Source organism: Chelon labrosus (assembly GCF_963514085.1).
Source record: "Chelon labrosus genome assembly, chromosome: 5".
In the NCBI taxonomy this organism is placed as follows: domain Eukaryota; kingdom Metazoa; phylum Chordata; class Actinopteri; order Mugiliformes; family Mugilidae; genus Chelon; species Chelon labrosus.
Window position 1 is genome coordinate 21,349,853 of NC_140341.1, and position 23,623 is coordinate 21,373,475.

At 41.7% G+C, this 23,623-nt stretch overlaps 2 protein-coding genes across 3 annotated transcripts; one reads left to right on the forward strand and one right to left on the reverse strand.

The window, feature by feature from the left end:
- Positions 1–178: 178 nt before the first annotated feature.
- LOC311488678 (uncharacterized protein) lies at positions 179–9,297 on the reverse strand. 2 transcript variants are annotated; one of them, XM_084545515.1, is made up of 11 exons: positions 9,090–9,297; positions 7,345–7,584; positions 7,104–7,221; positions 5,442–5,594; positions 5,143–5,337; positions 4,181–4,254; positions 3,785–3,982; positions 3,021–3,158; positions 2,841–2,930; positions 2,551–2,694; positions 179–2,439 (listed from the first exon to the last, which is right to left on the reverse strand). In XM_084545515.1, exons 2-11 carry the CDS (start codon positions 7,582–7,584, stop codon positions 2,311–2,313), a joined length of 1,479 nt encoding a protein of 492 aa, XP_084401641.1. In that variant the 5' UTR covers positions 9,090–9,297; the 3' UTR covers positions 179–2,310. The 2 variants fall into 2 exon arrangements, with proteins under 2 accessions (XP_084401641.1, XP_084401640.1); XM_084545514.1 differs by having other exon boundaries at positions 9,201–9,296.
- Positions 9,298–10,287: 990 nt separating this feature from the next.
- Positions 10,288–15,021, forward strand: cUnh3orf38 (chromosome Un C3orf38 homolog). The gene is made up of 4 exons (XM_084545329.1): positions 10,288–10,586; positions 10,856–11,031; positions 12,214–12,458; positions 13,433–15,021. Exons 1-4 carry the CDS (start codon positions 10,460–10,462, stop codon positions 13,794–13,796), a joined length of 912 nt encoding a protein of 303 aa, XP_084401455.1. The 5' UTR covers positions 10,288–10,459; the 3' UTR covers positions 13,797–15,021.
- Positions 15,022–23,623: the final 8,602 nt, after the last annotated feature.

Below are 23,623 nucleotides of genomic sequence, written 5' to 3' on the forward strand. Positions count from 1 at the left end.
AAAAGGTGATTTAAATTTGTTTGAATAAACAAATGATGAAAAGAAACACCTGTTGTTCTGGATGTTGAGTTACATTGGTTCGTAATATGTTTTACTCAGAAATGATAACTGGACAGTTTTCCTTTAGTGTCTCGTGTAAGTTTTAAGGAGATGATAGAATAAAAGAGAAAGCAGACTCAACAAATAGATTCAGTTCAGCATTGCATATTTACTATTTATTAACATATTGCTTTGTTTGCCCCAAGAAATAGGGATCATGTTCGAACAGTTTGTTTTAAAAAAAAGTTTTTGCATCACATTTACCTGAAACATGAGGTCATTTTGTGAAGGAAGTATTGGGACCATTAATACAGTTTTCTGTTACCTTCAGTCCACAAAGTGTCTTACTCTCAGTCACTTAGTAACGGAGTTAAGCGCAGTACAACCAAACATGGATTTGTACTCTTGTATTTTAATATCAAGCTTAAATGACACTTGAGGTCCTATTAATATATCTTCTGGCTAAGCTTAGAGGCTAGGAACAAAGCAGCAACAGAGGCAGTCCCTGCTACAGGCCAGCACTGAAGATGGTGGGGTTGTCCCAGTATCTCATGCAGCGATGCATTCCAGCCCTGACACATGCTAATGGAACCGTTTGCTTTGGTGCCGCTTGTAGCTTTAAGAAAAATAAACACTTGCAGTGTGCAAGATTCAAACACAAGACTATTTTGCAAACGGACCACACAGAATGAGATGAAATGGCTAAGACAGGAAATCAACGTGCAGCGTACAGTGCTTTGATGACATCAGACAACCTCGATGTTAGTTCCCCTCCAATTTTGCTTTGACCTGAGGTAAGTAAATCCTATGTTATAAAACCCCCATCATATAAATTGAATGTGTGGGCATCACACTGGAAAATGAAAACATCTTAAAAACATTTTAAGTACAGGTAAAAAAAAAAACTAATTTCAGTTATTTTTTGAAAACCTTATCAGGTGGAATCGAATCACATTGAAAACCTACAAAAACTTCAAATAAATTTAAAACTTACATATTTAATTGGATTAACGATCAACTGATTTATTAATGTAAAATCTAGACAGGACTAGACTGATAGATTTTCCTCGGTTTTCTGCACACATGCACATGAAGCTGTCGTATAAACGCAGCACATTATTCACATATGGACCAACAGTGAACGTTTGTGAAAAAAAACGTACAAATAGTTCTCGATAGCGTTCAAAGTTGGCAGTAAACATGCAAAGTGTCAGAGTGCCCCCCCACAAATGGGAGTAGTCTCGATAAATATTTTGAACTTTTACTAAATATCTGCGCTTAAAACACAGCAATAGCACTTTTCCGATGTACAGTGGAAGACCTGGATCTAAAACAAGGTTGAGAAGCCACAAAGAATAAAATCGATTAAGAACTGATCAAGCACTGCATCTGTCTGTGCGTTCTAAAGTAGCACACACACACTAACTATACTTTATAGTTCAGGGACTGAATCAGACTTACAGTCAACCCAGTGAGCTTTAGAATAGTTATAACTGTGCACAGCCCTGGATTATAGATGTTAATGAAAGAAAAGAATTTCTTTACTTATTTCTTCAAAAGCTAACATCTGTTAATCTACTGCCACAAACGTAGTATATAATATCAGTGTGTACAGTAATGTTCATTTCAATTAAGTGTTAAATCTTTCCCACTAGAGCACAACATCAAACGTGTTTACATCTGTGGGTTCAAAGTGTTGAAACGATGGACCAGATTTGTGGAGAATCTGCTACACATGAATGAATGGGTTTGTAAGTTCAAAAGGTTTTGATATGGCTTGTTCAGGTGGTGAGCCTGGGTTCCAATCTAATTAAATGCTCCAAATTAATAAAGGGTGTTGTGGACTGGAGGGGATGACGATAATCTATGACTCCTGAGTTGCTGACACGGACACAGATTAGAGTGCACGGAGGCCATAAAGTTGATTAAATTACACAATGAAATATTAAATGTGAAGTTTATTTTATTAATTAAGCTGCTGGAGAACGAAGCTTTTGTGTGTGCAAATTGTTTTCTGTGTTTATTACTTCCAACCCATAAAACATGATGTATTACTCAGAATGTATATGTAAGACGCCCACAGATGACTTTAAAGCGTAATGGAATAAGCCTACAGGAGAAGTATGATTTGAAGATACAGTGCAAATGTGCCCCTCTCACCACTGTGACTTATTGTGTTTTGCATAAAGAACATTTGCATGGCTGGGAACCAGCAGACTTCATTTGGTATGCATTCCTATCACCAACCCAGGTGTGTTTGTGTGAGCACGCTCAGTGGGAGCTGTTGGAGCTCCAGTCATAAGGAAGGAAGCTGACTTTGGTCTTCCCGGCAGAAAGGACGTCCTGCAGGCTTGTCTTCTTCGGAGAGTCTCCCATGTGCTCCAGCACCCATTTCAGCAGCTACGAGAGAGAAGGTAGAAGAGGTGAGAGTTTGTAAAATAAGACCAGAAGTGCTGCATGTGTTAAGTCAGTGTCTCTGACGGACGTAAAGCAAGCTGGAATCAAAACTACCTTCTCATCTGTGCCTCCAAAGTCAGCCTTGTACCACTTGAATATCTGACTGAGTCGCACTTCTCTTTTCCCAGAATCCACCACACAGGCATCGTCGTTCTCCAGGAAGGCCTCAGCTGCTGTGCGGAGTTGGCTGTCAATGTCCTGAGAGGGATGAGTAGATCAGAATTGATTTCTAACCATTTGTGCTCATGCTTTGAACAATAAATGTTAATATAGTTCACTGCCGAGCATACTAGCAGCACTTGTGACTAATTACGCCATAAAAAGGCAACACTAGAACTGCCTACCTGTGGACTATATGTTTTAATAGGTGGGCAGCCCTTTGCGCCACAGTTCAAGGCAAAGTGAATGAGTGGCTCGGCATCAGGAAGCGCCATCTAGTGGATGACAAGAGAAAGTACACTTAGTTACTCCAAAAAATCCTGTCGTCCAGTGAGTGACTGTGATTTAACATGATGTCTGAATACTTGAAGTCGTGGGTCTGTTTTGGAGAAGGGCCTTCGAAGCTGTGCGACTCCTTTTCTGTTTCCTCTAAGTACACCGTTCTCTATGTCCTGTAATGTGAACACTTCTCCTCCAATCAGGTAACTCACGTAATTGAAGAACTACAAAATGGGAAAGAAACAATTAATTTTAATGTAATGTCACACATTCGTGCCTAGGTACATGTAGATAAGAATGAATGTAAACTAACATTTTTTTTTTTTTTTTTTTTTTTTTTTAATTAAATTAAGACAACATGTCTGTTCATCATTCATAATTTTGAAAAAGTCCTCATGGAATGGCTAGCAAAAAGTTTAAAGTTTAAAAACTTTTAAAGTTTAAACTTCATTGGATGCTAAATTTGTACACGCCCCCAAGTGCAGGATGACTCGTCAGCATTTTTGAATCGTATTCCAGAAAATGACAAACTCTTAAACATCGTTAAAAAAAATTCATTTTTGCTAGATTGGTACTGGCTAGATATAAAAACACTTTCACATGATTTCTTGGGGACTTTAATATTTCTATGTGAATGCAAAATAATAAGATGATATATTTGATTTTTCCATCCCATTCAAACAAGCTGACTAACAATAAATAATATTAGTTTCTGGCAATGCACAGGGTCTTAAAGGAACACCTGCAAGTCAACCATGTAACTCTATATCAGTAGAAAGGTTTCATGACGTGGCCCCTGAGGTTACTGGGAAACACTGTAGCTTTGCTAAGTGCAGCAGTGCAATCCTACCCTGTATCTTTGAAAAATGTTGGTGGGGGCCCCCAGTCGTAGGTACCCATGGATGACTAAGGCATTGTAGATGTTGATGAAGAAGGCCAGCTTCTCCTCTCGGCTCAGCGAAAGCAGCTCCACCCTCTGCAGCTGAATGGCTAGGTCACAGTAACGCTTGAACGCAGGGTTCACTGACATGCCTTTGTAGTCCACTGACTGTGGGAGCGAGAGAGCACATACACTCATTTTCTCCATATATACTCTGGATACAAAAACCTCTCTGAATTGTGTACTGTGCACTGAAGTGAAGCTTCATATGACAGTACACTATACATTGCCATACACACCCTTGCAGTTACAAAATAGCGACATGTTCAGAGGAGGACACAAGCATCGTGTCAGTGACGAGATTACCTTGCCATCAGCAGAGAGATGCTCCGAGAACAATTTCAGAATCAACTCCCGTAAAAGCAAAGAGAGCTCAGCAGCTGTGAGAGATGGACAGAGACAAAGTCAGAGACAGCTGGTTAATGTCTGATATGATCAATAGCTAGTACAAACACGTACTGTATAAAGAACAAAGGTGTTGAATCAGAACATTTTACTGAATCTTTAATCTAACTCTTAAACTTTTTTGATAACATCCAAATTTCCAACGTTAAACATGAGCTAAAATATCAGGTGCATAATTCATTTTCACGACATTAAAAAAAACAAACAAAAAAAACAAGAACATCCAAATTAAAAGGGGCTAACTTATATGTAGTTCAAAGCAAATCGTGATCAGAAAAGAACACTGTGACAAATTCAAGAAGACGATGGCATAACAAGACTTTATCAAGCGCTCGTTATAATCACTTCTGTGCTGTACAGCGTGGAGTAGCTGTTAGTAAGCCTCTGGGACTGTGCAACAGTGAGCACAAACACAGCAACACACATCACTATGCCTCACCACCACCACAGAACTAAAGAGACATTTTAGAAGACACTTAAACCAACCAAGCCCAGATGCAGCAAAGCAGAACATTTTGAAACAAGGGCTTCAATGATATACTGTACACTTTCTGGACAATTTTTTTCAGTTTAGATTTCTGAAATGAAAAAAAATAAATACATAAATAATAATAATAATAATAAACAAAACGACTGCAGTTGTTTTGTCTGAGGCCATTATTAAGTATACCATTAACCTCCACCTCAGCTCGTAACATCCAAAACTTCACTGTTATAATACACAAACCCAAGCCAAACCAAAAGCATCATATACCAAGCCAGCAGCCAAGAAAAGAGAGGTGTTAAAGAGCGTTTCAAGACATTAGTGGTCAGCATGAATCGGAAAAAGCAATGTGTCCGAGCCTGGTCCAATCCCGACCTACCCTGTATGGGACTGCAGGTTGCTGTCTTTCCTACGTTGAGGGCTGAGTGAGGGTCGTCCTCCAGCAGCCTGTACATCTTCTCCATGGTGTCTTTTCCATCACCAAAACTTCCATCCTGCTGCCCACAGCCATTCACACTGACCATGTACTTCTTCTGCAACAAAGCCTGGCCAGTGTTCAGGGCCGCATCCCTGGCTAGCACACATACGGCCACAGTCAAGTGTTGACAGAGCTGAGTTTGATGTCTCGAATGAATCAGGGCTCTGAGATAGCCGAGCGAGTTCTACAGCCGTACTTACCCATGCCCTTCTCTTTTTGCAGCCACTCAACCAGTTGGCTGCCTGAGAAGCACTTTTTGTATGAAGTCAGTCCCTTCCTATGACTGCCAATCACACCGCCATGTTTGAGGTCCTCTACCAGGTCTGCCAACTCATCTCTCTCACACTTAAACTCTGCGAGGGAAGGGATATTTCAAGCCAGACACGTATAAAACACTCAGAAGTCATCATGTTCCAACTCACATGGAAGAAAGAGTATGGTGCAGTGTGAAAAAAAACATCTGGCTGGTGGAATAGGTATTGCCTGAAATGGGTCAGGACATAGCTGCTTCCCGTTGTTTCTGAAGTACTTCTACTTGAGAAAAAATATGTATCAAGGCCTAATTTTCAAAATGCAACTAGCTCCTTTTGACTAACAGAAAACAAGTTTATTATTAGATGCCTGACAAGCCAACATAGATCAGATAAATCAAACTTTATTTTCTATGTCCTGCACTGTGTCCACTAGTCAGACCAATGATGGCAACTGTTGAGCAGATTCAATATGTTGAAGGCGTTTCTTGTTTTTCACCTTCATCTAATCTGAACGTTCAAGTACGCAAATATTTTCACGACACAATCATCTACCACAGGGTGTAGCCCTTTCTGGCTTCCTAGCCTTACAGCTAATAGGAGCACTTCTGGTTTCCCCCTTTTGACTAACAAATACAGACACTGCCACCTGCTGGTATGAAGAGTTATTTCTTGGTCTCTGCAGTGTGTTCAACTGCAACTCTTTGTCCCCACACAGGTGACATGAGGTGACGTCACAGTCTGCCTTTGTTGCCGGTAATTCTTTTATTTGGTTGGGTTGATGTGGGCCTCAAGATATATGAAAATAGCATTGCTCAGAAGGTAAAACAACTTTCAATACAGTGTAAAACTTTTTACACTGTATTGAAAGTTATTTTACCTTCTATGTGCGTCCCACTACTGCTTTAACAACACCCATTGTAGTATCATTAAAGGGTATAAGCAAGACTGGCAAAGAGGCGACAACCAGTGGAATGAAAGCTTTCCCAAAACTCTGCACCAATACATAACTTCCTGCTAACCGACTAGTGATGGTGTTGGTTCTACTACATCAAAGCTAAATAGAAATATTTCTCCACAAGCATCTGTTCATGTTCCCCAGCGAAAAGACTGTTTACACAGTAGGCAGCTTAATAATCACGTATAATGAGGCAGCCTGGGGCAGCCTGGTGCTGCTGGGTTCATCCACAGGATCGGGTTTCCTCTATCAACTGTCTGTGTTGGCATATGCAACAGGAGATGAGCACGAACGCACGCACACACACACACACACACACACACACACACACACACACACACACACACCTAAACATAACACCATGTCCACATTAACCAGCACTATTTCGTAACCACTCTTAGCTCATCCTCAAACAAAGTTGACTGCGTGAGAACTAGCCTTTTACAACCAATTCCAGAGAAGACAAAACCAACCTTGTTTCCAAGACATTTTTGAAACTTTTTGGAATTAAAGCGGCAAAATACCAGAAGGCACTGAACAATAATACTTCAACACGTCATGAGTGGTAAATTGTGGCCAAAGGTCACAGCAGAAGACAGTCTATTCTTGCATAACTGTTGCAGCATAGTAAACTGATGAAAGCAGAAACTCACCACCATCGTTCTCCGCGGCCGTCTCCTCCAACTGACTTGTCTCTGGTAAAGGTGGAGCGTCTGCTCGTAGAGGCTCGTCCTTGACCAGATTCACCAGTCTCTGAAGTTCTTCAGGAGGCTGCGAATTTTTGTTTTAAATAACAGTGGATGCAGTTATATTCCTTGACAATGTTCAAAAACATTCACACTATGTTTACTGGTCAAAAGGTAGAAGTTATATCTTTAATGAGTTCTTCCTCACCAATTTCTGCAGGTCGTCGTTACCCCCGACGTGAACGTTGTTAAAGAAGATCTGAGGGACTGTGCTGCGTCCTGTCAGCTCCTTCACCCTCGCTCTCAGCTCCGAGTGTTTACCAATGTCCACGTCGCATACTGGTACTCCCAAGCGCCCGAGGGTGGCCTTAGCCTGCATGCAGTGCGGGCACCCCTGGATGGAGTACACGGTTACTCTGCCTAGCGCGCTGCTCTCAGACTCCTCCATCTGCAGCAGTAGTGGAAAGACAAAGGAACAACGTGCATACAGTTTGAGAAATGTTTCCTGTTTCTGTTCTTGGCTACTGAACAAGAGGGGATAACACAGTAGGTAACTTATTCAGTGCAAGTCTCCATTTAAATATGAATCATACGGGATAAAGGCTGCAAACTGTTGTTAATGTCCTCCATGGTGTAGTCGATATCAATTTACGTAGAATACATTGACGTGCCGTAATGTTTACATACATCCCCAATTATGATGGCTCTTGCTGCCAGGAATGCCCTGGATAGCGTGGGCATTCATTAAACAGAGAAAACGATGATACAACAGCAACAGTATTTGGACCATTACACCGAGTTTTGTTTGATTCTTGGGTGCCTGAGAGTTGTCATTGTGCCCTCATTAATTTTTTGGGACAAGAACTGAACAGATACTCTCTGGAGCAATGCTAAACACTAGCGGCGCAGCTTTCCAGTGTATTTACGAGTTGGAAAGAGTTGTTTTTTGTGCATATATAGCTATAAAGCCAAACAACGATAGGCTCGGTGCAAACAGCTTCATGCCGATGAATAATACAGCGGCAGGCGGCACGGTATGATTATTTTTGAATAAAAGTTTAATAGAAAAACAGTTGACCAAACATTATTGACCTACTCAGACAATAGCTGATAGATGGCTGGATCTCTTGGCCAGTTCAGGGACTTAAACCAGTAATCTCACAGCCCCTCCTCTTTTACAAACGTGAACTGGTTATATACTTAGTCACTGATGGAGTTGCCTTCCCGTTCATTACTAAACACTTCCTTGTGTGGAAAGCAGGGCAGGGTGGTGTATTTCCTTGTGTTGAAAACACACCAGTGTGATGTGAAATGGACTGATTTTTATTATTTTTTTTACTGGGTTTGCCAACAACAGAGTTCCTCATTCACTCTGACTCAGCTTTTAGGGTAAAAGTCAGTCAATATTAGTTTATCAACTATCACATTCCACATTTCATGTTGATACCAGCTTTTACCCACCCTACCGACCTTAACCACGGGCCAAAGTCCTAGTTTTGTCATTTCAGTTGAGGACACAAGCAGTTAATAGTGACCTCGCACATTCACCTGCATGAGGACTGAACACAAACCAGTTGTTCTCTGCGTGATATTATATCAACACAGTCACCTGTACTTGGAATATATATATTTTTAAAAAAGCAATAAAGAGATTTGGATATAATATGACTATAAATAAACATTAAGTGGTTATATTTGGAATTAAGTTCAAATGATAATCCCTATTTGTAGCATATGGTGCTTACTGATTTAGATTTAAACACGCGGTGCTATATTAAATTACGCAGAATGTTATTTTATGTAGAAACCACACGTGGACAGACATATAACCGACAAAATTAACAACAGTCATTACACTTTAGTGTCACTATTTAACGCTTTACATAGCATTAACCGTATACTAGCTAGGCTACATTATTGAATAACAAACTGAGGATAATATTAGCAAATTACCTTTCGCGGTTTGGCTCCCTTGCCTGACTCGGAAGTACAATGTTAAACTGCAGAGCTGACCCTCTTAGTCCCGTCAACTAAAACATAGTAAGAAATAAATAAGTTACGCACCATCTGAAAAGGCTTATCTTGCAGGTAAACGAACCAGCTGACGGTGCATCACCACTGCGCAGGCTAGCCCACATTAGCCGTATTTAAGCTAGCTGGCTTGTCTTGTGATGCCTTCAGGTGCTCAGCAAAAAAGTTGTATTATCTTGCTGTTACCCTTGAATCACATTACCACTGCAGATACTGTCTGTTCTTAAGCCGTGTTTCATTATAATCACAAATCATAGCCTTTCTACACCCTATTCTACATTTAAAACTTTAATAAAAACTGTATTTTACAGAGTCTTAAGCAATTACCTTGTAATTCTATGACAGTTGACAGCACCTGTGTATCCTTAAAGACACTGCAGAAGGTATTATGCTGTTTGCGCCCCTGGATGATCCAGTTCTCTGACCCAGTGCCCTGCAGCCCTGGAACTCTGCCACCACTGTTAGCTGCCAGTCTGCTCTCAAGCCAGAGCTGTACTCGCCTTTCCATTGTGACATTTGTCACCTGATTACACCAGAACAATAACACTCACTGCAACATACTCTATGACAATATATTGGTTACACAGTAAATTGACAGCCTTGATGTGGCCTGACAGCAAAGTGATCCAGTAAAACCTAAAGCAATCAAGACAAGAAGCAAGTCTCAGTTGTCCACATTTTATAGTATTTTGGTAAGATTCACATAATTTGTGTGTTGTGAGTTATTTTCGTGTTTAATTATAACTAAATTATTTTTATTAATATTGAATCTGTATCAACAAGTGACAATTTCCCACCATTAATACTTTGAAAATGGTGGTGAATTGTTTGTGTGAACAGAGATGTATAGTAAGTAAGTGTCAACTTACGAAACACACAATTTGTACAACCTTAAAAGCAGCAATGAACTTTCGATGATGCGTTCGAGTCACCTCGGCGGCTGGATATTTAAGTTTAATGACGAGTCCTAACTAAATAATTAACTTGGGTTCCTGCGAGAAGGTTGTCCTCATATGGCTGACAACATGCGGATATCTGGAACATCTGAAGAGCTTATTTAGGATGAAGGAACACAACGGATGAATGACTGACATGGGAGACTGAAACATATGTAGCATACCTTTTTTTTTTCAGAGGCTGGGAGAACTTCCGAGTAGTAGGGAACGCAGCAGTAACACCATAGCAACCACGGCTTTGCGCGGACCGGTTTAGCTCTACTTGTTGTTTCCGCACGGACACATTTCTAGCTGGACACGAACGGACGAAAACGGTTCAACATTTGTTTTGCGAAGATGTCAGGGCTATCAGAAAAAGAGCGTGCTGGATTTACAAAGATACTGAGCTTAATGACAAAAAGAGACTTACTGTCACTTAGTGACACGGTCACAAATAAGATGATAGTTGTGGAAAATATGGCAGGTAAGCGGTCATTCTGTACCAAATAGCAACCAGGAAGTCAGGTAAACTAGGAGGCTAAAGTGCATCTTCAAGCCGTAAACTAACAATTCATTGCTTACATTTACCAATAAATAAAAAAGAAACAGTCAAGATTTGGGCATGGGCTGACACCAGGGACACCAACACAGGAATGCAAAGCTGTTATTTCACTTTGGCCTAGCTAAGTGCATCACGTTCAGAGAATTAAATCATTGATTTGTTTTCCACATCATGTACGTCTGTCAATGTAGAGGCTACGGAAACGATCCTGTCGTTCACTAAAAATGCCGAGGAGCTCCTGAGAAGGAAGAAGGTTCACCGTGACCTCATATTCAAGTATCTGGCCAAGGAAGGCGTGGTGATGCCCCCGAGCAGCGAGAAACACCAGCTGGTGAGAAGGACGCTGGAGCTTTGGGCCTCAGTGAGGGTAGGTACAGGAGGTTCAGACAGTAGTCTCTAACATACTGACACGAATCTGTATATGAAAGAAAAACGAGGAGCATAAAGTTTTTGGCAGTAGACTCACACATAACCGTAATGTGACATAGAGAATAATAAGAACAACTTGGAAGCTGATTGGAATACCATTAAAACCACAATTTCTTCAATCATGTGTATGCATCTGCCATATTGCAGCACATTTGAACTAATTTGCAAAAAGTTCCAAGAGCTAGTTGTTCTTATGGCTAATAATGTTAGAATGAATCAACAATGAGATGCTGGGATTGAAAAGCGGCCCTCGTTGTGAAGTGGTATATATTACTAGTAGATCACATGCGGCTTGAATCTTAAGGACACAGTTCCATGCCTACTGCTCAGTTTGTATAAGATAGCTGTAATTTAACTAATGGACACTTGATTTCCTGAGATGATTAGAGTATATTGGTCATGATGTTCTCTACAAACTATGTTGGAAAGATCATTTTAATAAAAAGGTCACAGAAGACTTTATTCTTTCTGTAACTGATCATAGTCAAAGCTATCTTCATGTGTGGCTTCTTCATTAGATGAAGTGTTGTGCCATGACTAGTTCTTTTGTCGTTAAGAAAGTGTCATTAACAAAATACTTTTAATTTCAATGTAGACACCAGCTGATGCTGTGTCACCAATCAAGTGACCTTCCACATAATATTGATCTAATGTTTTAATAAGAATAATCTTCATTCCTATAGCACTTTTCAAATCAACATTACAAAGTACTCAACAAAAACAAATGCAGTTTTAGAAACGGGTACCTCAAACAAAGTTAATTAAAATAATAAAACATACAAAACTTCTGTTTTATGGTGAGATTTAAAGGAAATCACAAAGTCAGCAGACTTGTATTCCTCAGGCAGATCACTCCACAGGCCCTAAGCTTTGTCCACTTTGGTTTTCTGCCAGGCCGCTGAAAACAGCACGTTGAGCCATTTAAGATTCTTGCAGGAACGAAACAACATCTGTACAATAAAGTGATTGCTGGAAGAGTCCAGCTTTCAAAGCAGTGCATCAGTGCTTTAATGCACGGTTGTTTTCCTTCAGGGAAAAATGTCAAGCTGTAGCCACTGGAGTATGAAGTATGCAGTCCATGTAAAATGTTCTCATTCCTAAAACCTCTCATTCCTTCAAGGCTGCTGATGGCAAAAGCATTCCAGGAGAGTTTAATGAGTCTAGACTGCAACAGACCACAGAAACATCTTCTGATTCCACGGATATGAAGGCTGGCATGGGCTTTGACCCGCTGGTGCTCGGTCACCAGTTCTGCCAGTGGTTCTTCCAGCTCTTGAACAGTCAGAACCTCTCACTGGGCCAACCGCCTCAAGATTGGGGACCACAGCACTTCTGGCCAGATGTGAAGCTACGCCTCCTGTCCAGGTAATAACACCATTAACAGCGAGATTAAACTGTAACTCCATCCGTCCCACTTTTTGTAATGTGGAAACAAAACGATGCTGAGTTTAGGGTTTGGATTCAGAGGTCACAGTGACCTCTCAACTCACATTTAGCCATAAGAATAGAAATGATAATTATGAAGAAATTCTCACAAATTAAAAGTAGGTTTTTTGTTTTTTCTAATATTGTGGTTCAGATAAGATTCATTGAACCATGTTATAAAAATACCACTGTCTATAGTTCTTTAAAAATAATCAACAGCGTGGACAATATTCAAAATGGGATCATACATGTCAATAAGGTAATAATTTACTCCTAATACTTGTTCCGTCATAGTCTTTGCTACATATCAAAAATCATCTTTTGTATTTTTAGGCTGAATGGGGGTACCTAATGTCCCTTTTACAACGCTTTTATTAAAAGAGACTGTGTCCCAGACAGTTTCCCTTTCCTGTTTGAAAACATACAGCTGTAAAATATGAATATGAAAATTCATTTCAAATATTAAAATAATACACGTATCCAGGGTTTCTCACAGTGGGTGCAGATAAGTCTCAGCTCCCTGCTGAGTTACTGCAGCATACGCAGCTAAGAGAGGGAGACACTGCAGTGGTCCATACTACAACGTGCCTCTCTCCGTGTTGCAGATTAACTGGTTCCGGATCTGTTTGCAGATCCAGTGGGAGAAACAGTAAGGGGCTGTGTGGAGAGTGTGCGAGAGAAAGAATACAAACACAGGCACTGCTTTAATGCAACAGCAAGCTATTGAAATATAGTTAGGGTTGTGTCTTTACAAAATCATATGATATACCTCTGAGCCTTACTGGATATCCGAGTCTGGACGAACTTGGATCTGGAGTCATACATTTTCAAGAGGCTAGTTTGTTACAAAGTGGCTTGAAAAGAGAATCAGAACCCCAAAACAAACTCTGATGACAGAGGTGTGTCTTTCTCAGAGCTGGCAGTGAACAGATGGAGGAGTTCCTGGGTGCGGAACTGGTTAGCCTTCGTCTCTTGGCCCTGACCAGGGAGGAGCGCCTCCTCTTCAGTCCCAACCTGGAGCCTGATGGTCTCAGGGCCCTGGCCTCCCCCCACGGCTTGGTGCTCGTGGCCGTGGCTGGGACCATCCACAGAGACGCGGCCTGTCTGGGCGTCTTTGAACTAATATTCGGCCTTATCCGCTCCCCGCTGGAGAACAACAGCTGGAAGATAAAGTTTGTCAATCTAAAGATCAGAGGACAGGATGCTCTGGGTGGGACGGAGGTGGCAGCACCTGCTTTGAGCTACAACTCCAGTGAACTCCAACTTCTCTGCAGTTGATGACAATCAAGATGAAGATTTTTCTTCTTTCACTCTATTGTCCCCGGGCACTTTTGATTGTGCATGCATTCTTGTACTCACTGCACACATTATACAGACAATTAATAGATTGTCAGATATTGGGATCTTGCAACTTTACTTTCACAAACCAGGTATGTATGGTACAGGTATGTAGACACTGGTTGATTTATTTTATTTGCTACATCATTAATTCAGCTCAATGCATGTGGAAATTCAGAAAAGGTTCCCCCAGGGTTTGTCAGCTTACTTGAAAATAAATAAAGTTTCTACTGCTTTGTGGTGTGGAAACATTTTGGTAAAAGGTTAGACTTCTGTACCTTACTGCAAAGCACGTTGTACTTTAGCAGCCTGTGCCTTATGTAAATTATGAATATGAATATAACCTTGTTGATATGTAAAACAAATATATATATATATGTATGTATGTATGTATGTACAAACATTCTAGTGACATACAGTGTATGATCTAATGACAAGTAGGTCATTACTTGCAAACTGAGGAAACGTTGTGACTTCATATAACAGTACAAAGTCAAGTAAACTTGGTTTCAAATAGAATTTAAGAGCCCTTTAGCCCACATCATTTACAGGTATATCTGGTTAGTATTCTGGCAAACGAGCAAAAGTGAGTGCACTTGATGTCTAATATTTAGACCTTATATTAAGTCCCAGATCTAAAAAGTTGTTCTTTCTGGTATGTCAGCTTTGTTTCTCTTACTTACATGGTTATGTACATGTAGGATTAATAAAAGAACATAAACCCATGTGGTTTGGGTAGACATGGCTGTTTGTTTAATTTGTGCCCTTTAAACTGACCATTTCAGTTATCTCTACAATCACGCTGGCACAATTTTGGTTATTTATCCGTTTACCAAATTATATCACTCGGAGTGATTGCGATTGTGTATTGACTGGTGAGTTCTGCGACGGAGAACGGCCTGGATGTTGGAAGACAACAGTGCTGGATGATTTCAGGGTCCTTTCCATGGTAAAGTAAAGCCCCTTCACCACATCCAGCCAAGTGAAGAACACTGCAGAAGGTAGGCAGGAAACCCATTGTTTTTTAATGTCCATTGTTTTCAGACTAATGGTTATTGCTTCCAAAGGACTCAACAAACTATTAAAGATCTGCAGTTTTTTTATGATTGTTAATTTGTCCAAATAAATATGGGCTTTAAGTAAATTTTTTGCAATTCCTTATGTGTCATATGATTTATTTTTTTTCAATCGTATGAGTTCAATGCCAGGTTCTGCACTTGAAGCAAGTATTCATTATATATTTGTTTTAGTAAACAACAATTAATGTGTCAGTGTCCTAAAATCTAGCTGGCTCTCCTAGCTGAATATTGTTGTGATGTATATTATACATTTCTGTTTAATTTTCTGTCATTTCCACCTGTAAATGTCAGAAGAGGCCAAGCATATACAGCATGCGTTTAATGACAACATCTTGGGCTTCTGCTAGCCAGAAACATGCAGCTCTGGGCGTCCTGACTAAATAGCAGCCTCTTCTCCAAATGAATGGACAGGACCAGACACTATTTTAAGTCCAAAATTTATATTTTACCATTTTATGCCCTATAGGCTGGTTTAATTGCCAGTGACGTTACAGGTTGGCAACCTGCACAACCACGCTGGAAGGACTTCACCCGTTGGTCAGACGTCTGATAAAAATAAGTACTTGCTGTGGTCAGGAAGAAAAGCTCCACTGCATCATGCGTGACTTGGTATATGACATGCATATGTATGAGTCTGTTCCCGTTCCAAACACAGCTGACGACAGCGGGTCACTCCTTACTACATGCGTCATACAGGAAGTACAGGATCATCTATAAATAAGCTCATTGTGAGTATATTGCCCCTGTTTTCTCTTGTATTAAAATGTAACCTGTATCAGTGCAGGGTTTGTTGACTTTTAAACACATCTGGTATGATCCAGGTCATACATTAATGTCCAGATGTAAATGGGACATAGGTTCCAGCTTCTTCATCATTAACATACAACCTCAAAGTAAGGTAAACTCCAGCAACCAATAAGAGGACATCATTGGCTTGATCCTCATAGCAAAACTCAGTCAAAAAACAGTCCCCTAGAACTGAAGAAGCTACTTGGATGAGTGGTGAAACGTCTTCTCCAAAAAACTCTACAAGTCCAGTTGCCTTTTTTGAACCTTTGTTGGATATACCATGACCTGGATGACTGAGAACCTTCACAGACATCCTCATAGCAGCTTTGTCTTTCTCTAGCTCAAGTTTTTAGCCACATTTCAGCTTCACAATACATTATTTGTAATTATGTTCTGCGCAGTACGTGCCTAAAGTAAACAACTAATATATCTACATTGCCTAAGCTCCAAGCTGGCTCTTTGTTAAGTGAATCTGGCTGTGCGCTGATTCCATTCTGCCATCCTAGTCGGGGCATGTACAGCCTGGTGGCGCACATACTTCACCAGCATGACTCTGTGGCTTTGGTGGGAAATGTTGCATGTGGGAAATTATTCTTGGCAGCCCCTTTCAAAGGCTCCTGGAATAGTTAATATCGGTGACTGCATGGGTCGGAGCCGCGTGGCCCTTTGTGCTTTACAGACCCATAGTTGTGGCGAGGGGAAACCACTTCAGCCATTGATCTCAGCCTGTTCACCTCTCAGAAAGAATAATAACAAGCTGCTCGCCTTCTGTCTTTATGGCATTTGGCTTCCCTGCGTTTTAATAAGCGGTTTGGCCACGGGCGCAGCTCTGACGCACTGGTTCAAAAATACCGCTGCAGTGGCGTCTGGTGATGGTTTTGACTCCAGAGAGTCCTTTCTTTTTCTTTTTTTTTTCTTTCTTTCCCTTTCTCTAATAGGGAAGTGTGTTTCTCATATAGAAACATGCTAAAACTTAGATCCTTGACTCTTTGATATAGCGTATGGGTGGTGAACCGTGGAAACTGCTGCTTTAATTGTAAATCCATTTTTTCCACTGTGCACTTACTTTGTGACTGAGTGGATGTCCGTTGTGCACCAAGAAACAGGCTCATTAGTTATCAAAGATGACTTTATTAAACACTTCACGCTTCATGCTGACAGTCTGATGGCTTTACAGATCTATTGATGCTAAAGTGTGTGTTTTTAGAGCTTTAAAACTATACAAGGGCGTTCGCCTTCAGTTCAAGGAGTCCTTGAAGTGGTTCCAGACAGTGTTTTTTTGCCAAATAAGTAATAAGTCTCATCTTAATAGAGTCTTACATGAGTAGAATATGTACAGAGTGCGATGAGGAAGGGTTTTACAAAGACTTCCACCTTAGTACAGATATATACTAAATACTATTATAAGTGGCTACATATAGATTTGTTTTTAGAGTTTAGACATTGTTATTTATTCTTTTGCAGTCTGATTTGGAATGACATTTTCTTTGTACAGAGAGTATTATTCTCTCTCATTCATTAATTGGTATTTTGGACAGTTTTAAGTCGCCGCGACTGGACCTCATGACAACATAGCGCCAGTAGAGGGCAGACAAGCTGCATCAGAAAGAAGACAGAATTAAATCCCGTTCATGAAGAAAAGAAAAAAAAATCCTTTTAACACTATTGAGGAAACTCATCAATTTATAAGAGCAATCTGAGTGAGCTGATGTTACCGAGCAATTTCTATCTGGCCACATCCGTGAGGAAAACTGTAAATTTTTCAAGCCTGAATTGTCCTCCATTAAAGTAATGGGGTTCTAAAAGAGAGGCACGTTAAACTGTTGGCTTTCATAGGCACAAGAGCACGTATTTCACAAGTTATTGAAGTGTCGGTAATTCATCTGTGCTGGTGAAGGTGTCAGGGAGCGCTTTAAAACAATATTCTGCTCTGCATCCCCACGACAACACGGAGCAGGATTTATGAATGGGAGGCGAATCGATCAATAGGCTCTGATATTTCTCGCGCTGACAAAACATGTCAGAGGAGAATTCAATCAAAGTTTGACAGAGTTGTTATGGTCATTTTGTTGGTCTTGCCCTCCAACCTAGTAGTGTTTCATAAACCCCTACACCCTAAAACTGCAGTGCAACAAGCACATAACTTGTGGAGGAGGAAATGAGGTCAATAGTGTTTGGTGTTAAAGCCGCAATCCACAGTTCTCCAACCTAATACGTTCTCTTTTTTTCTGAGAAGTGGTTCCGTTTTCATTTTCTGTTGGGTTTATGGAGCTGTTACGACCTATCGCAAAGCTTTTACTTGAATAGTTCCAATGTTGTGCCTCTAAACTTGACTCCATTTAGACTCAAGATACAAACAAAGTGAAACAATTTACATTTCAAGGACTTTAAGTGGTATCTCTAGAACCATGTTTGTTTGACCTTATGATCTTTCAGGCCTTGCTGGGAGTGTACTTCATTTTCTGTGAGCATCTCTGATGACCCCTGTAGCATCTGTCTTTATTACATTCCCCACGCCCTCCGCTGACATCATTGCTGCACTTAAACACAAATTGTTTTGGACCGACGAAGCTGCCGTCACAGTTCATATCAGCCCCTCTCTCAGCCTGGCGGTGTATCCTTACACATGCATCATTATCTCACGTAAACAGTGGAAACGCGAGAGCGTCGGGGGAACGAAGCGCCATTCAGGGCAACAAAGCGGGGGCTGAGTGAAAAGATCCTGGGCGGTGACACTCTCGTTTAGCGTCAATTAAAGAAAACAACAAGCAGAGCCGTTTCTGAAGCCAGCTGCATCCGACGTGTTTATTTATACTGGGGCAAATATGCAAGCTTGAAGGAATGCATGCATTCAAGGATGTTTCAATCGGAAAAACATGGGGTAACCAAAATGTCCCTCACATTGAGATGTACTTGAGCTCGCACACAATGCCCTTCCCCCCCTTCTCTCTCTTTATCTCTTTATGTCCCTCTATCGCTCTCTTTCACACATAGTGGCTCCACTGTGCAGCTTTGCAATGAGTCCCTTTCGTATGCAGTGCGGGGGCTCCTGTGAGTTCCTTCCCTTGGCTCTCAGTCTAAACAGAGAAGATGGTGTTATCTGAATGCTGCCAGGAGGTTGTCAGCCTGCGTTGGGCCTTGCTGACCAAGTGGCCGATTGGTGGATGCGCGTCGATGCCAGGCTCCCGGTGCCTACCCTCCGCGTGGACATCTGCTGTGTGCACTAAAGCTGTTTAAAGAGTTTGTCTGCGGTTGCATCTTAATCCTCCATCTCTCCAGCTCCAGCCATGCCTGGCCGAGCAAACCAGCAGCTCTGCTCGCTATGCTTGTATTAATTGCCCTTGCCTGGCTCGCTGTTTGCTTCTGATTACACTCATTAATTTCAATTCCCCTGGAAGCCACTACCGCCGCAGCTAGCTTTAGACAGGCACACACATGCAGACATGCACCAATTCCCACATATATGTATTGATGTGAGGAGCGGTGAAGAAAGCATACGTTTTGAAAGTGGAGGAGTGTGGAGGAGCTTGATATCGGCAGGTTGATGAGCAGCATGTAAAAGGGGATGGAATTCAGGTGTGGGCCCTTTTTCCCTGACCTGTCGCAGAGTGATGCTGGGCTCCATTGCTGACAATTGCTTGACTGAGTAGAGACGACAGTCCTTTTGTTCTTATTTTAATGAGCGTTGTGTTTAGATGCCTTGCTAAAATATAGGCTTTTACTAGTTTACTAGTGCCTGATCTGGTCTAGGTGGGTGGTACATGTCTAAGAAACATCCACATGAATGCCAGGTCCAAAGGTTTCCCAGCAAAACACTGTATTGTCATAAGTTGGTCAATGTTATTTACTTCTCCTGTCAGTGGTCATAATGTTGTGGCTGACTGGTGTATTTAAAAGAGATTTTTATTCATAACATATTGAACTCATTTGGTACTCCCACTTAGCCATGTAATAGCTGCCATTGAGTGGAAGGAGGGGTGTGTTTGGGCAGTGATCTAAATATTACACTTCATGTCCATCACCTGAAGTTATTTGTTAAACTTTTTTATTACCTGAATGACCTGTATTCACAATACAAGACAAAAGTAATAAACGTTTTTTTCTATTCAGGTGTGCACTATATTTGAATCTGTGGGAGTGCTAATTATCGTTGGCTTCATGTATCAAATTTACTGTAAGACCAGCTGCGAACACACCCACATCGTATCTCTCTGTGTCATCGGTGGCCGTCCATTTGTACGTCGTTAGCAGCTGTGGCTTGCGCGTCCGCTTTGCACCTCAGCTGCTTTCTCTCCGAGGCGGAGGGTGGAAAAGAAAGTGGCTCTCGCCTGCTGCTCGTGAGTCTGTGTCCTTGTATCAGCAGGTGGACCACATCTGGTGCAGTCCCAACATCTGGGCTGGTAGGGCGGCCTCCTAAGTGCCAGAGACTTGGCTGAGAATTGCAAGGAAAAAATCTGTGTCAAACCGTATTATTACTTTTGACTCGATACGTTTTTCGAGCTTTTGTGTGCTAACCCTTTCCATTAAGTCAGTGTAGCATAATTAGCTAAAGCCCGCATTGAATAAACTATCTAAGTGTTTAACACAAGAACACTACAATATTCAAATGCCGAGTCCAGACGTGTCCAGGTGTGTACATGGATGTTGAGACTGTTTTAGACCCACAGTACAATCATCAGCTTTTTTTATTTTTTTTTTGAGGACATACCAAGTGGGGCTGCTACTTCTCCTCAGCAGCCACTGAGCAGATCTGTAAGGAGCCGTAAAACTCTCTCATAATATCAAGCTGTGTGGCCTCTTGCCTCCTGTCACCCTATCACCTCAGAACCTGGGGTTTTCTGGGAAAGCGGGGCTCCCGGGCTGACTCATCAGACAGCTGTACCTTAAAGGGCCTCGTGGGGGCATCACCATGAGGGTCACTGGCCCGGGCTGTGATTTGACGGCCAGGCACAAATAAAAACCCCTGAAGCTTGACAACTTCCTCGCCGAGCCCACGTAACCCAATTAGCGAACCAGTCCTCAGTCGGAGAAAATGAAAACATTCCGGACTCGAACTCCCAAGGTGGCTGTATTCGTTTATTAAATCCATTTCTCGTTTCACCGTCTTCCTGAGATTTTCTAGAAGCGATTTTAATGGTTCGCCAAGGAGTGACTCAACAACTCAATGTCATGCTAGTGGGTTGCAGATATACTGCACTCCTGGCTGTGCTGAAGCCTGCAGACAAGCCGGGCTACTTTACATCATTATGTTAACCTGCCGCTATCTTTCTAAAGGACACCAAGTAATGAGCCCCGATTGCATCAGCTCTGTGGGTGCTAAAAATCTACATCACCCGGTGGGCACGCTGGAGGGTTTAGGCAAAAGAGAAGAGGAGAATCAGTGCTCTAGAAGGTCATATTGATTGATGAAGCACCCTGCGGATTGGGCTGTAGCTTGCTCACCCCCCATAGTGTGTTTGTTGTGGATACCAGACAGCCGCCTAAAGGCCCTGAACAACGGGCAGAGACAGGCAGCCAGAGAAAGACGGTGAAATCAATGGCTGTCTCTCAAAGGGCTCTTATAAGTTCTCCCCAATCATCCAAAGTGGCTCCCTTGGCACTTCGATTTGCACCTAGCTACGCTTGGAAAAAAAGCGTGATTTGTTAAAGACAGTTTCGTTTCAGGAATGCAATGCAACTTTGTAGCAAGAGTGAAGAAAGGTTAATTTCTCTTAAAGAAATATATCCTGGTATTCTAGCACGACCCGCAAATTCCATCCTGTGAAAGATGAGGATGATGAGAAGTGCATGAGAGGAAGGCTGCATTTGCCTATTGAGACCGGGCCCCAAGTGTTTTCTCATTCCCTTGTGGACCTCTGACAGAGCCAGATAGTCCTCCTCTGCGCTGACAGCCAAATGTCCTCATCCATCCTCATCCAAGAGGCTCGCAGGCGTCATCAACCCCGTCCAAATTTCCCCCGATGAAACCCCAAAAGCAGAAATCTCCTGCCCTAAGCACAGCAAACTGATAGAGCTGAGAGTATCCCTGTGGAGCCTCTGTCAATATGTCATCATCGTCATTGCTGCCAGTTGGCAGCATAGTAACGCGCTGCAGATGTGTCAGCAAAACAGCCTCCATTTTATTATTATTTCTTTCCACTGAATATCTTTTGCAGGACACTCTGTATTCACACCGTAGGCCATAACTCGAGCAGCGCATGATGTGCTTCCCGTTCTTGTGATGGAAAGCTATTTGGGATGATGAACAGACATGTGAGGGAGGGGCGGGGTGTTTGTTTTGTTTAACAGGGAGACTCTCGGCCGGGTGGAGCTATATGCAGACGTAAGCACTTTGTGTCCGACCCGGCTGTACCGACAAAACAATTTTAGCAGATTTGGAGAGCAAACCGACCGTTTATGCACCTTCAATACAAATGTAGCACATGAATTATTTAGGTTTATCTTTGTGTGTGGAGCTACAAGGGAGAAATGTGAGGCTCTGACTGTAAAGAAATACTTTAGAAGTCTCCTCCTTGCTGCAGGAAATATGAAAACCCCGTATAGGAGAGCAGGTATGGAAGCCTCAAGTCCATATGCTGCAACAGAAAAAAAAAAAAAAGATGGTGCCTTTCAGCCATGCTCTGCACTTACTGTACAATAACCCTACTTTTAAATGATGCCGCCCAAGCTACTGCAATTTATAGTAATAGTCTGGACAGTAACTAGAACAAGATTTCCTCATTTAGCCATGGAAGTGCACTGCAAATATGAAACACTTTACTAAAAGCCAGGAAATAGCAGTAATATCTTGGCCATTTGGAAAACAAATTCATACTCAGAGGAACATTTCTAGGCTTCTTGTCATCAGGCAATAATTGACCCTACTGCATTTAGCCAGAGAAAGAGACAAGAGGGATAACAGGGAGAAATTAAGAAAGAGTAGTGGCAGAAGGAGAACAAGTCCCCGGCAGCATGTTGTCCAGAAATAATACAGGAAATTGCAACTTGTGAAGAATTAATTCCACGTGTCAAGGAGCGGAGCTGAACAAGTCTACACACGTTGGCTTGACCTTCCCCTAGGATGCAATGTAATTCACGGCTAATAGGGGACAGGATGACTCTGAGATTACATTTCAGGAGCAGCAGCGGTAATGGCAGAGATGATGATCATGACTGCATTACGTGCAATTGGATTGAAAACATTTTAGATATTTTGTTTACCTCCCATGAGATGCAAGTAAATAAAGCTTTCTTCTGCCTTTGGGGCAAACAAGCTTTAACTGCATTTTAAATTGGTGTGCAGTCATTTTTGACACCAACTTTTGGATGTTGTACAATCTGGCATTACCAGTTGTAGCTCTTTAAACTTAACATGACTGGGTTATGGCTTGACAGGCCTGCTCGTGGGGCGATGTGTGACCTTTGACACGGGAATGTTTTTCGTAGCCGTCTCATCCATCTTCATTTTCCACCGGTGGTTATTGTGCTGCGCGACATTAATTCCAACAGCTCGAGGTGTTTGGATAGCTCGCGCCATTCAAACACACCCAAGTCGTCTGAAATGACACCCATCAGTCAAACTTTGTTTCAATAAGGGGTCGGGTTACTGTAACTTATGTTATCACTTACTGCGATTGAACTTTCGGAGATCGCATTCTTCGGCTTCATAAAATGTGCAGACAGGCCTTTTGGAAATTATTCCAGGGATCCAGAGAAACCGCAGAGAGGACCCTTCATATTTTACTTGCTAAAACTTGCAATAACAGAACTTAATTCCTGCTCAATTTATGTTTATTTTTCTGAACTGTTTTACTGTTAGCCTACAATTGTACGTGGTTCAGTAACATTTGCATTTAATTGTACTAAACTGGGAGCGGCAGAGCATTTTAATATATTAATGGGATAGCAGAACATCAGTTA

Coding starts and splice junctions, on each gene's coding strand:
- LOC311488678 (XM_084545514.1), bottom strand. Junction 5,595..7,103: donor GGCCGCGGAGAACGATGGTG/GTGAGTTTCTGC, acceptor CTTCCCTCGCAG/AGTTTAAGTGTGAGAGAGAT. Junction 3,159..3,784: donor ACATTTTTCAAAGATACAGG/GTAGGATTGCAC, acceptor CCCATTTTGTAG/TTCTTCAATTACGTGAGTTA.
- cUnh3orf38 (XM_084545329.1), top strand. CDS start 10,460: ATGTCAGGGCTATCAGAAAAAGAGCGTGCTGGATTTACAAAGATACTG. Junction 10,587..10,855: donor AGTTGTGGAAAATATGGCAG/GTAAGCGGTCAT, acceptor CTGTCAATGTAG/AGGCTACGGAAACGATCCTG. Junction 12,459..13,432: donor AAGCTACGCCTCCTGTCCAG/GTAATAACACCA, acceptor TGTCTTTCTCAG/AGCTGGCAGTGAACAGATGG.